The following is a 16430-nucleotide window of genomic DNA, read 5'->3' on the forward strand; positions in this document are numbered from 1 at the left end:
CACATTCACAAACCCCCCCTTTCTCCCTGCCTCAGCACGCCCCTGGAGATCCAGGGTACAGATGGACCCAGGGCTGAACCACTTGCAGCACGCAGACGGCCAACGTGCAAGAGCGAGGCTTGTATAAACCGCTCCGGATCCTGCTGCGTCCCGGGTGGAGCGTCCAGTGCTCCCGTTCACGTTCTCTTTTTCTAAGCAACCCTCCTTTAGAGCCCACCAGCCACCTTGCTCTCTGGTGCTGGGTGGCACGAAGCTGGAAAGCAGTTGCCACTGCTATTCCGATTTCCCTTTCCCCCGTCGATCCGCTGGACGCGGGAGGCGTCGCGTGGCTCCCAGGCAGGCTGCAGGACGGAGGAGAGCGGCCAACCCTGGATCAGGCCAACCCTGGATCGAAACCCGGAGCCCAGCGTACTCCCTTCGAGCTACGTCCGATAACGTATTGTTCCCAGCAAGTCCACCACACCACATCTAGGTATCAAATAAAGCATAGTTTATTTGGCATAGGCTGAAATGAACTGCAACAGAAATTTAGGTCGAACAAAGCCTAGTTACACCAACTGGAAGGAGTGCAGTTAGAGCCTCGGTTACAATCTAATGACTAAACAAGGTAAAAAGTACATTTCAGAAAGCCCCCCAGTCCTGTCCTTCTCGTTCAGAGAGACAGCGGCTCACCGATGCGTTGTACCTCTCCCTTCTAAAGAGCTGTCATCACAATTACAGTTGTCTTTTTCAGTCGCAGTGGATTTGGTTAGGAAATCAAAAGAGACTGATCTACAGGCTGCTCTTCAAACACCGTACTTCAAAGAGCACTGGGAGCCTGTTTTAAGGCTTTCAAGTCGAATACATGAACCTTGTGCATCAAATAACTAATACTTTGATACCTGTCGGAAGAGCAATGAGGAAGCGAGCAAGCTTTTGCTTCATAAACTCCAAACCCACACGCTAGGCCGCCTCAACCCTGGCTGAAATGTCACAAACCCGCAGAGATACCGACAATACCGGACGAACTGGAACAGGCTAACAAATGCAAACTGTACCCGTCAGTCGCCGAGACTATGAATCAGGCAAACCCGCTGTGCTCTACCCTGCTCAGAGTAAGCAGGGAGGTTTTACACAGGGAAACAGCATCGTGCAGATCATGCCAAAAACGCCACTGTCTATAGAACCAGACCGGACAAAGCATTTCAGAATACGCCGTTAGAAATGCTTGAACAGCTAAAAAAGGTTTGGTTAAACGAGGACTTTCCTAGGTTCATTTTTTATGGTTCAGCAAATCACCAGTCATCCATGTCATCCAAAGAAAAATACTTTCAGTTCATTATGGTGGCATGACATTGTCATGACCTAACAGTTATTTACTCCAGTTACTCCCCATAAATATTCATATTTTATTTACAGATTTCTCTAGTCTTTTAGAGATCTTCTTGAAGTGTTTTCAAAGATGAAGCCAAAACTACCTTCTGCAGCGAATGAGGTAAATTAAGTGAAAGCGTTTGCTCTACATCATCTACACCTGGTGCTTCACTTGGCCTGCATTTTCGTTTTAACGCCTGTGCAGACTAGGAGTTACACCATCTGAGGGTTAATCACCACTCACTGTTACCTATGGAGAAGTAATTTCAGTTCTAGAGAGCTCGGCTTCTTTAAAACACAAAAATTACACGTCCCTCTTTTAATACTGCTGACCCAATTACAGCCGATGTGAACCGGTTTTTAAGTTTTCTCTGTACACTCACTATTTATTAAACTTCGATACAGTTTCAGAACTGAAAAGCTTGACTTGGTTTAAATATCAAGTCAATAACGAGAATTAGTTTTGAATGACAACGCTAAGTGGATAAAATGCTAAATTACGTGCAAGTCTATTTTTCCTTCCAGGCCTTCAGAACAACGTAAAACTCCGGCCGTACCTGGTAACGACCAGGCGTTACCGAGTCCCCGCGTGTGCCGGGTTAATTCCGTCAACGTTAAATTATGAATCGCGTAGCCTGATGCCTCGGCGGACAACCCGGCGCCCCGCTCCTCAGGTTGCGAGTTAAAGATCGAACCCCGCCGGCCCCGCAGAGCCGGCGGGCAGGCCGAGCCCTCGTAACACACTTACCTTTACCGCGTTAGCAAAACGACGCCTGAAGCGTCTAACCTGTCTGTCGTGGGGTAGCGGATCGCAGAAATCGAGCGGGCAGCAGCATGCTGTAGCATTTCGTTCAACAACCCCTCAATTCCGATGTTTATGAACTGCTACTGCATCTGCCTATGGACTGTGTACTGAGATCAAAGCTAGCAGGTTAACGTGAGGTAGTAAAACCAGATGCTATCCTGTCGTCAGTCTATATTTATATTTAACGGTACCTCGAGAATTGCAATTAATGAGGAAGACAAAAGGAACCGATGTGACTCTTTAATGGAGAAATAAAAAGAAAAGAAAAATGCAGGTGACAAAACAGGGAAAGGGAAAAGGTGATCGAAAGCTTTGCTATAGAATACTGGTTCTTATCATGTTTATTTATACCACACAGCTGGGGAAAGAGCCCTTTCCGAACGGCTGGCTGGCTGACAAGAGCCGGAGGGCTGTGCCAACCGAAACGCTCCTAAGCTCCGCTATCGCTATAGGCTCCCCTCCGGAACAGCATAAATAAACTATACGTCACGGGCAGTTTGATACATGATACTTTCATTCATTAAGGATGATGACCAGGTACAATTTCCATTTCACGCCACAAGGCTTATCCCTAATTTATGAAAATAAAGCATATATATTTTGTACATTTTTATATATATATAAACATATATATATATAAAAAATACACACTGCCGGTCAACTTAACACACATGCGCACATGCACGCACACACACGCGTATATTGTACACACCCACCCAGTAGCAACATGTCCGATATCAATATTATATTTTGTGTACGCACACCCTACATCTAGTAGTAAATAAGAAAATCCCTTTTATGGCAATTCTGCAGGCAAAAAAATCAATACAAAATACTTTGTTGTACAAAACCGCATTTTTACAAGATCAACCGACATCGTAACATACCCCTCAGTAATGCACTACATCCCTACAGGAAAAAAGAATAATCAAATCTTTATACAATTGTAAAAAAAAATTGTAAGCTGCTCTGCAACCTTCCTTTGCTAAAAGTTAGACACATTACACCATTCTAGCAGCAGATTAATAAATAAGGATTAAATAGTCTATTATACAGAGCCATACTGAATGGCAGATTTAAAACCAAAAAGCTTTGCAGATACTTTCACTTCCTACACAAATCTTTTTTATTAAGACTCAGTATAAAACAGGGAAACAGCCAGCACTGTATCTATATCTACAGAATATAAGGAAAATCCAAGGGAAGTAAAATATTTAACAGTTTATGGCACCTTTACTGCAAAACGGTTTTTAAAGGCTCTGTTTCCCTATAACTAATGAGTAAAGGGCTACTTATCTCAGCTTTTATTAAGCAAACTCGATATAACCAACCACACAGTGGCAAGAGACAGAACCAGCTGTTCCCAGCTGCAAAAATGTATTGATTTCCACCCTAAAACAACATCATTTAAGTGTCAAGAAAAGAAACAGTAAGTCACAGTCCCGCTTGCACTGAGTTTCCTAATGCTTCTCCGTTCCTCGTCTGGCAAATTCACTGTTATTTGCGTTAGGTTACTGTTGCTTAGTAACTATTTTCGTGTCCAGCCAAGATGTAGAGATTGCTGTGTGCGGTCGGGTTTTCCGTCGGCCTGCTCTCTAACACTACCACTCTGCAATCAAACACAGACAGAGCCCAAAATGGTTAGTGGCAAAACACGAAGCATGCGGTGTAACTACCGAGGAGGAACAAACGCGTTGCTCGCAGGTTTCTACAGATGGGAGGGATATAGGTTCTCCAAAATATCTCGGGTATTTTATTCTTTACATCGGTTACCTCATTTTCCAGCATCGCTTCTGATAAACACACTGAAGCGGACTATACGAGGAACAGAGGACTAGAAGCAGCTTCTTGAACCAGAATCTGCCCCTCTCAACCACAGGCATGTGCAACGCGTTACAAACCTCTTGCGAACCGGCATCTTCCACCTCGGAATCAGCTATGTCCTCTGCTTCTGTCGGGAGGTTGTCTCAGAGCCAGAGCGTTGCGAGGAGGCGCGACCCTCCTGTCGTCTGCAGCCCTACATCTGCTCCTACATCTTGCGATAAGCATCGGCACTAACCTAAACAGTTCTCCTCCCTTCTGAATATTTATCGGCTGATGGGTTCACAGGGAACACTCAACCCCATCTCAGCCTTTGTCCTGCTGGATCATGTTCCTGTAGGCTCCTCTGGAAAACCTGTCTCTCCCTGGCTTGGATTGCTGTCTTCTACACATCTGTCCCATGCTGAACCTCAACAATCATCGCAGCAGCTGATACGGTTGGGCCTTTGATCTCCCCTCTCCCTTCCAACTGCTTAGCTCCTGCATTTCTCTGCACCGGTTCCTGGGACGATATCCTGTCATGTTTAACATTAAGCTTCTCTCCGCTTTTTGTTTTCTACCTGTGTATCAAATAAGCCAAACGTTGAACTGTGCGTTAAGATTCCTCAGAGGGAGCCCGTCTCGGGCGAGCACTGCCCACGCTCCCCTCCCGGGCCACGTTCCTCGGAGAGTTTTCAAATTAAGCCTCACTCTTAACAGCCGCTGTCCCTGGTCTTCACTGCTGCAACGCGTAGTTCTGAAGTGACCCAAGCCAAAAAGGTGCTACCGCATCTCATTCGCTTGAATGGCAGAAAAGACTCCTGCTCCATTTGTAGAGATGGAAAAATACAAAACGAAGGATTTGGCAGTTCAGTGAGATCAGAATGGAAGAAAACGGCTTCTCTGCAAAACTGCATGCAGCAGAAGGACCTTATCTCCAACCCCCAAAAGTGCTTTGTACTAAGTTGTTATTCAGATATGCACGTCTTCTGTAAAAGTGCAAGCTGAACCAGGTGAGACGCTGCTTCCCATCCCTCTGTGTGGTTAGGATGCTCCTGTGCTCACCAGTCCAACACAGAAAACCGAGCCATTTAAAGGTACCACTTCCAGTACGCAAGAAAGATTCGCTGATGGTGGCACAGCACATAGCTGGACTAATACGTACGGCATCTGGACCGCGGCGGACCTTAGCAAAAGCTCATTCTTGCAATAAAATGCCCCCGGCTCTGCTGGGAGTGCCAGGGAGGGAAATTACCACTGCCTGTCTGCACAAGGGGATAGCAGACAGAAAAGGCAGAGTATGCGTTATCAGAGGTTGCACCGTGCTTATATTTTTGAGATCTCAGAGTCAGCAGCGGCAAGGATCCTCAATTCCAGCCGCAGGGATCGAGGACAGGGGGTGATGCAGGTGCGAAGCAAAGACTTCAGCTGGTTCTTGTTCAGGCTACCTTCGGCTGGGGCTGCACGGCTAGAAGGCGCGTCCCCTGGGTGGTGAATAGGGGATCCCTCTCTGGAGGGTGCACCGGATAAAATTGAAGAAGGTGCCGCGAACCAACGCAGCCTCAGGGAAGGCCACCCTGACAGAAACACCACTGGCCCTCCAAGTCATGGGGGTTGGGCAGGAGGCCAACTACCTCCTCCCGGAAAAAAAAATAAAAAGTTGCAGAAACGACGAGCATCAATTTTCGGAGATGAAGAAAATCAGTAATGAAGTGAGGAGGAGGAGATGGAACTGGGTCGGTCATGTCTTGAGGAAAAAACCAACAGAAGACTGCGCTGTGGCCCTTGGGTGACTCCAGAGCACGCAGCCGCAGACCGATGGAAGTGGAAGAACGATGTTCGCGCCTTGTGTGCCTCCTGGCACTGAGAGAATTCAGATTCAGATTCAGATTGTTCAGGCTACCCCTTCCTCTTCAAAAGAGCGAGCGCGCTCTCACTCTCTTTCTGGACTGGGGATCCAGGAACGTGAGTGCATGAAATTATGGATTACTCACGGAAAGCGAGTCAGAGCCAGGCTTCCCAAAGGCCAAAGGAGGGAGCAGAATATCAGGGATTAGAACTGATTTCTTGACTCATTACTGTCTACTTCTACCTTTAGCGCTCTGGCTACCTGAGAAACCACAAGTACACACGTCCAAATCCGGAGACTGGGGCGGCTTCTGCTAAGGTTTCAAACCTGGAGGCAGCTGCAGCTCCTCCCAGCCTCCGTAGCTGAAAGGAATCATCTGGGTGTTATGGGTAAGGGGTGAATTGAGACAACTGTGCATTAAAACCTGTACGCGATCTAGTTTGCTCTGCTATTTCCAGACCTCAAGGTCCAGAGCAGTGAAGATTATTTTTAAGTAACTAGCTGCCAAGATAATGCACCAGTTCACCAGGAAAATCCCAGCCAGAAGCCGGCTTTTCCAGAAGTGCGCTGGGCACCCTGCTTACCCCATGCCAAAGGCGGCCCTCATCTCTCCCTGCGGCTTATCTCCTCACACTGTATTTCTACACGCTTGCGTTTGTGTTCACACCTCTGTCTCTGCAGGGGAAAGTGGGGGAGGTCACAGGGGCTCTTAGTAATAATTTTGGACGCAGATGCGATCACTAATTAAATTTTTGGCTATTGCAGGCAGAAACAGCGTTACTGCCTCCCCCAGGACTGCCTACAGATAGATCTGCGGTGGGCTGGAAGCCAGTTCCAGCTGGAAGCTAGAAAGCTGGTTTAAATAAAATAAAAGATTTATGTTTCTTCAAGGTGATTACCTGTCTGATCCCAGTAAACGGAAAACCCTGGTTTCATCTGATATCTCTTGGGTAACCTGTAGAAAAATGGAGACGTTTAGATCCATTTCAGTGGCAAAATGGAATTTATTGGTCTGAGTTGGAAGGAAAAAAAAAAAAAGATCAGTCTCTTCAAAAATTCAAACACAATTTAGTGCAAATTACAGAACTGAGTCAGATAAACTGATGCTAAGCAAAAAAAGAGTTTGAAATTTCATAAAACACAACTTATTTTAAATAATTTTTGTATTGTAGACTGTTATCAGTCTAGATGACTTAGTGGCAGAGATGGAGTATGTTGATCAAATCTTTGTCAGCAGAGCCTGACTAGGCTTCCCTTCAGTTTCACCATCAAAAAGGACAAGGTTTGGTTTTTTTTTTTTGGAAAAAAGGAGACTTTTTTAAAGGGACAGTTAAAAAAAAAGAAAAAAGAAAGAGTGTCTTTTTTTTTTTTAAAAAAGGGATGCTGCCAACTCAAGCTTTTCATCCAAGATCCAAGAAACCCAAATGGTGCTTACACCAGATCTGTACTGGCTCTGTGCAGAACCAGCTCAGGAGTCTCTGGCTGATATTCTTGGAAACGGAGCTGGCTAAAGCATGTGTGCAAGCTTTACCATGGGCAACATATGCAGGCAAGTCAGAGAAAGCAACCAGCAAGCAGAAGCAATGACAACATGGAGCACGAGCGCTATCACTAGGGAAGCAGCTAGAGGGGCCAAAGGATCAAGTGGTAAATAAGGAACAGGAAGAACTTAAACCTGGAGAGACTGGGAGATCACTTACTTCATCTGACTTAAAGCTCTTGCCCTGCATGCCATGTTTCCAGAAGGCCAGCACACTGTCTTGAAGGCACACTGCAAAGGAGAAACACAAAATCAGACCCGAGCATGGCTTATCGGAACCAGAGAAACCCGCGCTTCCCACCAGCAGCGGTAGCGGGAAGCGTGTGGAGAAAGTACGTGGTGAGACTTGGACTCCTGGTAGAAGAACCAAACTCCAAAATCGCTGTAGAAAAACTGGATTGAAATGACTCTTTGGATCCGAGACACGCATTACTTTTTAAAGTGCAATTCAACAATTCAAAACATACCACTCAGACATTCCCTGTTTGCCAGGACAAGACAGGCATCTCTGGTTTTTCCTTTTCTCCCTTTCACTTCTGTTCTCTGGATCTTTGTTTTCCTAATGATTCTGGAGAAAGCAGCAGGAAGCATATAAACATGCTGCCAACCAAAACACTGTGGGTTGCTGGAAATTACAGATCACTTGAGTTATTGTATTTACTTCAAAATAGATGCGAGTATGAAAAATGGGAGGAGTCTTCCGTTCAGGGCCACAGAGAGAACACAGAAAGCTACCAGCTCTGAATGATTTAATTACCAGACTGCTGAAAATAATGGATGAAGAGCCTGGTGTTCTTTAAGCAGTGTTACAGAAACATATTTTACACCGTGTTTTGTTTTCCTAAATCCTACTTGTTTTCCTTTACTATTCCTTCGAGTCACATTTTCTATCTGCTCAGTATTAGCCATGTCCTAAATACAGAGAACAAAGGCATTCAGCAGAATCCCGAGAGCAATGTTTGTCACAACAGCCTCAGACTAATCTCCACCTGCTACTCCCCACTCCACCCCGCAATCAGAGAAGGAGGAGTTGTTTCGTACTCTGAATTCCCAAGAGACCACTTGGAGCGTAAAGAACCGCTCACGTTATTTAATGTCAGCTGATGAGAGCAAGACTTTGGGATAAATGCTTCTGTCTATGAATTCCTTCAGAGTTCAAGGAAAAGGCAATGGTCGAGTCACGTTATGCATGTGTCAGCGGGAGATATCATATAATACAAGTACAGCAGTTAATTAGAACATGTCAGAATTTAGGGAAGAATCACAGGCTTGATTAAAAATATCTTCCTTCAGGACAGGTCTGACATGTCTAAATAGAGATGCTGTACGGAAGAATGTGCACGGCTTTACCGACTGCTATTAAAATACAAAATACCTACGTCAAGAATCTTCTTCTAAAGGGAAGGTGCCTGAGGAACCCAGAAACGCAAGTTGTACAGAACTGCTAACAAAAACAATTTGTGTCTTTACCGATTTTGATTCCAGAAAGAAGTTCAGTTTCTGAGATACGGAATTATTAAACTTACGTTAACGAGATACTTCTGAGAGCTTATTACAGCAGAAATACTTGCTTGACAATTACAACTGAAGTTTTAGAAGCAAGGCTGCTCTCCTCCAGTAGTCTAAAGACAGCAGCCTGTCCTCTAAGAATTAGATTCAAATACTGTTACCCTGACTGTTAAAAAATGGATGTGCTATCACTTAAATAAAATCTTAGCTTTTAGAAGACTAACACAAATTTATGCATTACTAAAACAGTTTTTCCTGCCCAAAGGTTTTTCTCGGTGCTATGGAAATGACCAGAAACTAGTCAGCTTCCCCCCCCCCAACCAAATCATGATACATCTTAGTTATAAAACAGAAATGACACCAGATGGAAACACGCACGGATTTGACGTGCTATCGGGCAACTGCCTTACCCTTACCTTCTTCAGCGTGTCAGCGGAGAGAAAGAGACAGCTCACAATATCCTGACACATGTAATTTTTAGTGTCAGACCTCACTGGGTGCACTAGACCAGCCTAGATTATTAAAAACCCTTCAACACTCATCCCTCTAAGGCCTTAGTCCTTGAGAGACAATAGCGAAGCAAATCACTTACCCACTGACTCAATGCAGAAATCAAAGCTCAGCTCGGAGGCCAATTTCTTGCTTGACTTCAATTTCCCTTGTAAATTCACAATTTTCACAAATTCTCAAGAAAAACAGAAAAACAAGTATTAAACCCCACTGCTGAAAAGGATTACTGATGTCTTTAAGCATGAAATACTCATTTCTTCTTTCAGGAATAAAAAAACACTCAAAGCTAACAGCTACAGTATTTGTCTAAAATGAATCCAAGAGCATCCTTCTCTCAAAATAAATATGCAAAACCTTCTTATACACTTTGTATGTCTTTAGACTCTACTAACAGCCTTCCTGCAAATAACAAACAGTGCAGAAATGTGAATTCAACATACAGGTCGGAAATTTGGGCAGACTAAGTCATTGCAAAGTTCCCACTGAGGCATTAACCTCTGATGCATGAGAGTTATGGTTATCATGACTGTGTACGATGGATTGTGAGCTATTTGTCCTGCTAGCACATGCAACAGGCAAACGTCACTTTTTCCAAGTGAATTTTGAAAATTTCCGATCGGCATATATTTGAATTCTGATCTGTGATGCTGCATTACATTTGATTTTGAAAAGAAACAAGAATGATACACACACATGAAGAGGGAAAGCGGAATCACAAGAGTCAAAATAAAACATCACTTATCTGAACTGTATCTGTTAGGAAATATTACAACACAAATTAGTAATGAAGGGAGAAAAATTAACTTGTGGTAGAGTTAAAATCAACAACTGTGGCAAAGCGGGTTTTGCAGGAGGTGTAAGTAAGTTGCCCAACAGAGGCATGTTACTTACTGTCCAGGCAGACTAGGACAGTGTCTCTTTCCAGCTGTGTGACATGAATGGCATCTAACTGCTGATTGCCTTGTGAAAAAAACAAACAAACAAACAAAATCAAACCAACAGATTATTTTATATCACATCATAAGGCTGATCTCAGCCTCCCCTTCCCTCAACCCCTCACCGATCGCTACAGCCTTTTCAGTATGCTACAAGCCTTTTGCAACCTACAATATTTGTTACTCTCTCAAATTTTTTTAAGGTTATATGATCCCAGAATGTTCTGGGACGAGTATAGGGCCTAAGGACAAACCCATCATTTCAAAGCATGTATTTAATATGAAAGCAGTACTGTTTATTGGCATAAAATACATTTTACGTTACTGTTCAGCACAGCAAGTCAGCTTCCTTCATGAAGGGGCACGATAATGAACAAAAGGAATCATCAAGGGAATCTTCGCTCCTAAAAAAATGCTCTTTTCCCATAAATCCACATCTGGAAAGATGACTGTGCTGATATTAAGCTAGATTTAATAGTTTTTCTAGTTTTTATTAATGAAGATCTTGGTACAGCTGCTAAAAAGCAGTATTTAAATGTAAAAAAGTATATCCAACAGAGCCAGCAGAGAAAAGCATCTGCAAGATATCAACTAGCTTTTGAAGATAAAACAAAATCTTCTACTTTATTAATAGCCAGCTGAAGATGACAAGCCTCCCCCGAGGGCTGGAGGACAGACAAGAACGCATTTATGTGAGTCTTTACACAGGAAAGAAGGGGAAAGAGGAGCAAGCCTGACCCCAGGAAAAAGCATGCAACCACAAACGAGAACCCAGTCAGCAGGGTCTGCATTACTATTTAAGGAAATCTATAAAATAAAAGACGTGTCTAAGAATGAAGTCGTTTAAGAAAGACAGTCTATACTGAAGTTGGCAGGTCATCGCAAGAAGAACCTGGGATCAGCTTCAATATGCTTTAGGCAGAGAAGCTGCATCATTTTGCCTAGCCTAAAGGGTTTCCAAATGACTTCTGAGGAAGGGATAGCCAACAGTTTCCAGACAATAAAACGGCTGCAAGACGGACCAACAGTCTTACCTGCACCAATTTCTGTAAACCACGAAGAAGCAGAGTTCAAGTTGATTGTCTCAAACTGAACTACCTGATTTGGTTCAGTACCCTTACTGATAGCTACGCAGACCATCGGGTACTCCTGCTCTGGTATCACCAGCATTTCAAACACATTCAAAGGGCTTGGCAAGGGAAAATCAAAGTGCTGGAAAAAAACCATAATAAGGCATTTGTAAAGTTTCCTTTTACCTTGGAAATCAGAAGCCTAAAATAACATGCACAAAGTATAAAAGATATAGAAGAATTTTTCGCTGCTAGTAGAGTGCTTTTTTAAGACAGCATGAGCTGTGACCAACATCATGTTGCGCAGAGGTATACGCTAGTCTGTTATTGCTAGTACTGGGCTCGATCCAACGCTTGACTGACTTCAGTCACAAGATTTTCTTAGTCAAAATGTGTCAAGCCAGATTTTCAAGTGCTCAGAACCCACAAATGGCACTTGCCTGGGATGTACTTTCCATTACAAATTCTGGAAAGGTTATTTCAACAAATGTGTAATGATTAAGCTTACATGTTCTAAACTAAAGTGCAACACTTACCTTTATTAACATGAATTTCTGCATTGGCTCATACCACTGTAGTAAAACAATTCCAGACTGCAATGCACCACACAGGTATTTATGTCCCGTGTATGGATTTCGTACTATATAAAATAAACAAAAAACAAAAAACAAAACAAAACAAAACATTTTAAGTCCAAGAAGTTCAATGCTTACTTGAAAAAAACTCTGCAGCTACCTTTACAAATATTTTAAGAAATAGTATCACTTTTCCACTGATAATGGCCTTCTGGCTTGCCATTCAAATATCCACAGTGATTAATATTGTGCTACATTCCAGACAATTCCAATTATAATTAATAACCACTTGCATTCCTTGAGTCCCAGTGCAAAGGCCACATGCTGAGTGGCCAGAAAAGCCCGAACACCTTCTTCCCGGGGCTGTGTGAGCAGGGGGAGTGAAAGGTCCAGGGCAAGTTGTGATTTAAATTAAAAAAATTCCCAAGCAGTGAAGATACCCCATAACTTCTTGTGAGCTTTGACAGCCCATGCAGTAATATGATGAAGGGCTTGGGGTTTGCTTTTTTAAGCTCAGCTGGATAAAAGACCAGCCTGACTTCAGGAGTCATTTGTAAATACGCCTACTGTAGACACTGTATATGAGCTAAATAGGATATCCAAGTTTGAAACTAGGTACTTTATACTCTGCTTAAGCATTTTTAAGAGTGTAAAGGTAAAATTTCACACAGCACTAGGGCCAGTTTTCAAAAGGACATGTATTCTGTAGGAAACCCAAGTCTTTCTGAAAGTCAGCGAAGCCAAAGACAAATCTGTAACTCCACAAGCTTTAACTCTTTTCTGGGCATTCAGAACTTGAGCGATGGCTTCACTCCTCCCCAGGCTAACATGATTTTTATTCATGTCCAGCCTGTTCTTTGTGGAAAATATTCTTTCCAAGTTAGCATAGCGAAAAGTTGGACCTGGGTCAAAGCTTGAGCCAAACTGACAGAGCAGAAAGGGTATTTGCGCACGTGCAACAAGTCTGGGATCCTGGAGCAAGCGTTACGCTCGCAGGCAGTCGGCAGGTCCCAGTAACCAGCTGGCTCGGGTGGCAGCCCGAAGCCAGTGATCCCAAACGTCGACTTGTTCCCCAGGAGCTTCAGCAGCTCTCAAAGAGTGTGCAACACCCGGCAGCTGTGTGCCACTGGCGTTCTCCAGGGCTCCCCTTGGGATTTTGCTCTGGAGAGCAACACTTTTAGGTTAAGAGCTGATATGAAAACCGCTTTTGCACTGAAAAGCATAAAGACCCCCACATTAATTAAAAGGAAAGCTACGCACCAGCTAGGCACAGCATTAAGAAATAATGTAGTCGTACTGTTTTCTGAACAATGAACTAACTATAAGTTTATTAAAAAGAAATGAGTTTAAGGCATGCCATGCCCAACGACAAAGGCCAGGAAAAAAACTGCAAAACTGAAGGCCTACTCACCTATACAGCATTTGTGGCATCCTTTTGTATCGGGGATCTTTGTCGTTAAGGCGAACTTCCTGGAATAACAATTATGAAAAAAGGCATCAACAAGAGATGCCGAAGGCCCTTCGTGCTACCAAATTCAACAGCACAAACAGTGTTTATGCGAATTTTCACTTGTTAATAATTGTCTGTAAGTGAAAGATTTGTACCTTGGTAATATTTTGTCAGGAAACCTATGGGTTTGAATATGAGCAGCTAATCCTGTTTTTTTGGCTTGTTCGAACAAAGCTATTAAATTATGGGAGTAGAGCTGGAATGTTTTCCCTGTAAGAGAGAAAAGCACAACTGATATCGCACCCATGCCTCCAGCAGAGAACTGCACATTTTAGAAAAACATATGTATAGAAAATTACCTTCTAGAGAAACGGAGCACGTGCGTCAGATATTTCAAGTCCAGTTATGAAGAAAAATAAAAAAAGACAACAATAATAATGCATATAGAGAAGACATGGCATTCAACTCAAAGTTCATTTCAGTAACACTAAAGCAGCCCTGAAAGTTTTATGCACCCATTTTTAGAAGGCTGTAATTATACACCAACAATTAAGAGTATCATGATATCTTCTTTATCTATAAATCAATAAAAGTGGTGTTACACAAAATCCTGCATGTTTTAAAGCACAGTCCTACAATTAGTCTGCATGCCACAGTGCCTCTGTTTCCTATCTAGAATGTCCTATTCCAGGACAACTGCTGAAAAATACATTTTTTGCAAGAATCAACCTGCTGGATTAGCAATATTTCACAGCCACCTCCTTATCCTTTAAATTGAGACTGGTTTTCTTTTAGGGTGGATTTATTTTCCGAATCCGGTTCATACCAAAGATGCTGCCAGGCTACAATACACTGAGAATGATCAAACACTGCATCTACATTTTGGTAATGCACCTACGTTAATCCTCTCCTAATTTTGTTCAGACGCAGGAAAGCCAGCTTTATTCCGACTCTCCTAGCTCAGGGACCAAAGAAGAGGACACTCTTTAGATTCTCCAGGCACTTTCAGTCAAATTGCAGCCTTGGCAGAGGCAGCTCTTGTTTGACAAATACCAAGTGCCCAGCTTCTCCAAACTAACTAAAAAGAAATAAATAAAAAACCCACGGTGGGACACTGCAGCCAACTGGCTTTACTACTTGTCAATGTCCAGTTTTAGCTCTGAAAGTATTTCACATGAAAACACTCTTGAAGCAAAGCTTCCTATACAAACACAAGAAACAATGCAAAGTTTTCTACTTCAGTACAATCAAAATACATGATACTGAATTATGACTTCAAGGGTTTCTCTTTATTTATAATTTTATTAATTTTCCCTCTATTTATACATACCTGACAAGGACATTAAGGTGTTATTGATAACATACAGCCAGGTGCACTTTCGGGGAAACAACTGAAGAAAGAAAACACTTCCATTAATAGAAACACATAGGAATTTCCAACCGTGGTTTTCTCTGCCTGCTCCACCTCTGCCACCATTCCTGCAGGGATCGACACTGGAGAAAGTCCCAGCTGCAACTACAGTTTCCCCTTTAATTCACTCTTTGGACCCTTGCTTAGCCCTTTGACCTGTCTGAAGTAGCTTTCGTTCCTTCCCTCTTCATTGCTTCCCTGAAACTTCCAAAATTCAATTTTTCTTTACTTTTTAATTAGCAGCACAGAGCCAAAAGAGGGACAACTGGCAAGGTCAGAATACCATATATAGAAAGATATAGCTTGCTCAGGAATGACAGCCAGAGAAAGGAAGATAACATTATTACAGAGAGCCACTAAACCCCACAAAAGTCAGAAGAGGGGGGGAAAAAAAGGAATTCGTATTTTCTAACCGACTTGAATTACCACAAAATCCTGAATTTTTGTGGGATTTATTTGCCTGGCTATTTGAGTTAGCATGCTGCTTTGTAAACAGCTCATGGAAGGCATTGGGACTTTTGTTTCAGAGGGAAGAAGTTACTCATGGGGCAGCTAGTCTAGATTGGAGGAGATTTCAAAGTTAAGAACCTCTTGACAACCTGAAGGGAATTTTGATAAGAGTGCTGGCAAATGACAGCATTCAGGAGTCTCACAAAAAGAAGGAGTAAGGACAACACAATAAGGACAAGGATTTTGTTTAAAAAAAAGACAAGATTAAATTTATTGAATGGTATTCATAGGTAAGGTCCTCCCTCAAGAAAAAAATTTCCAATAAAAGAAGGAGTTCAAAGCATTAAGCTGTTTCTAAAGGAGACTATTAAAAAAAGACAACAGCAGACTGGCCCACTTGGGGAAGTTGTTGCAAAACACAGCAGAAGACGCTTGAATCAAGGCTCTACAAAAGAATGGTTGTACTGGTTCATGCAAATGTCCATCTCACCTAATATCTGTTTCCAACAGTCACCATAAAGTGACATAATTTCCCCTAAAAATGGTGAAAACATGGGAAAAATGTATATATAGTACTGCACCTAATACCCTGCCAGGCACCAAGTTTTTCAGCTCAGAAACCTGCTGAATCAGATACGGGCTTTATGCATTTCGTGAGCTTCAATGGATTTATCCTCCACAAATTTGTCCAGTCTCCCCTCTGAACTCCGGTAACTCCTAGCATTTGCAACTCCCCACAGCAAAAAGGCCCAGGCCAGTTACCCACTGTCTGTTTTTAATTTGGCTCCATGAGCTTCATTTAACGGCCCCACTGGAAGAGAAGGAGAATAGTTGTTCCCTACGAACCCTCTCCAAGCCAGCCCAAGATGGGTGAATATTTCTTATTTCCCACCCCATTGGCTTAAGGATCACAAATACACAATACAGAAGACTGAAACAAGGACACAATGCTAAGGACGAAGAGGCAATCACAAGATAAGCCTGAAGGAAGAAATATAAGAAAGGTTAAATGCAAATCAAGTTACCAACGTAAGAGAAGCCGATAAACGTGGTAACTGGGAAAACAAGAGGCTCGGCCCACTGCTTGACAGGAAAGAAAGACTACATGATTAACACAGTTAATAGCACTGGGGTAGAAACTTGTGCTAGAAGCAGAAAAAGAACACATTACAC

General features: G+C 42.9%; 1 protein-coding gene across 7 annotated transcripts in view; it reads right to left on the bottom strand.

Moving 5' to 3' along the window:
• Positions 1-510: 510 nt before the first annotated feature.
• MAP4K5 (mitogen-activated protein kinase kinase kinase kinase 5) overlaps positions 511-16430 on the bottom strand; it is a 72053-nt gene continuing 56133 nt past the window's right edge. For all 7 annotated transcript variants that reach the window (XM_082317665.1, XM_082317664.1, XM_082317663.1 and 4 more), the window contains 10 exons: positions 14727-14787; positions 13552-13666; positions 13358-13416; positions 11908-12011; positions 11336-11513; positions 10258-10326; positions 9449-9541; positions 7508-7578; positions 6707-6762; positions 511-3767 (listed from right to left, as the gene is read on the bottom strand). In XM_082317665.1, the coding sequence (XP_082173791.1) occupies positions 3680-3767; positions 6707-6762; positions 7508-7578; positions 9449-9541; positions 10258-10326; positions 11336-11513; positions 11908-12011; positions 13358-13416; positions 13552-13666; positions 14727-14787 (894 nt within the window). In that variant the 3' untranslated portion in view covers positions 511-3679. The remainder of the gene's footprint in view (positions 3768-6706; positions 6763-7507; positions 7579-9448; positions 9542-10257; positions 10327-11335; positions 11514-11907; positions 12012-13357; positions 13417-13551; positions 13667-14726; positions 14788-16430) is intronic.

The sequence above is a fragment of the Platalea leucorodia genome, assembly GCF_965183815.1.
Source record: "Platalea leucorodia genome assembly, chromosome: 7".
Taxonomy (NCBI): Eukaryota; Metazoa; Chordata; class Aves; order Pelecaniformes; family Threskiornithidae; genus Platalea; species Platalea leucorodia.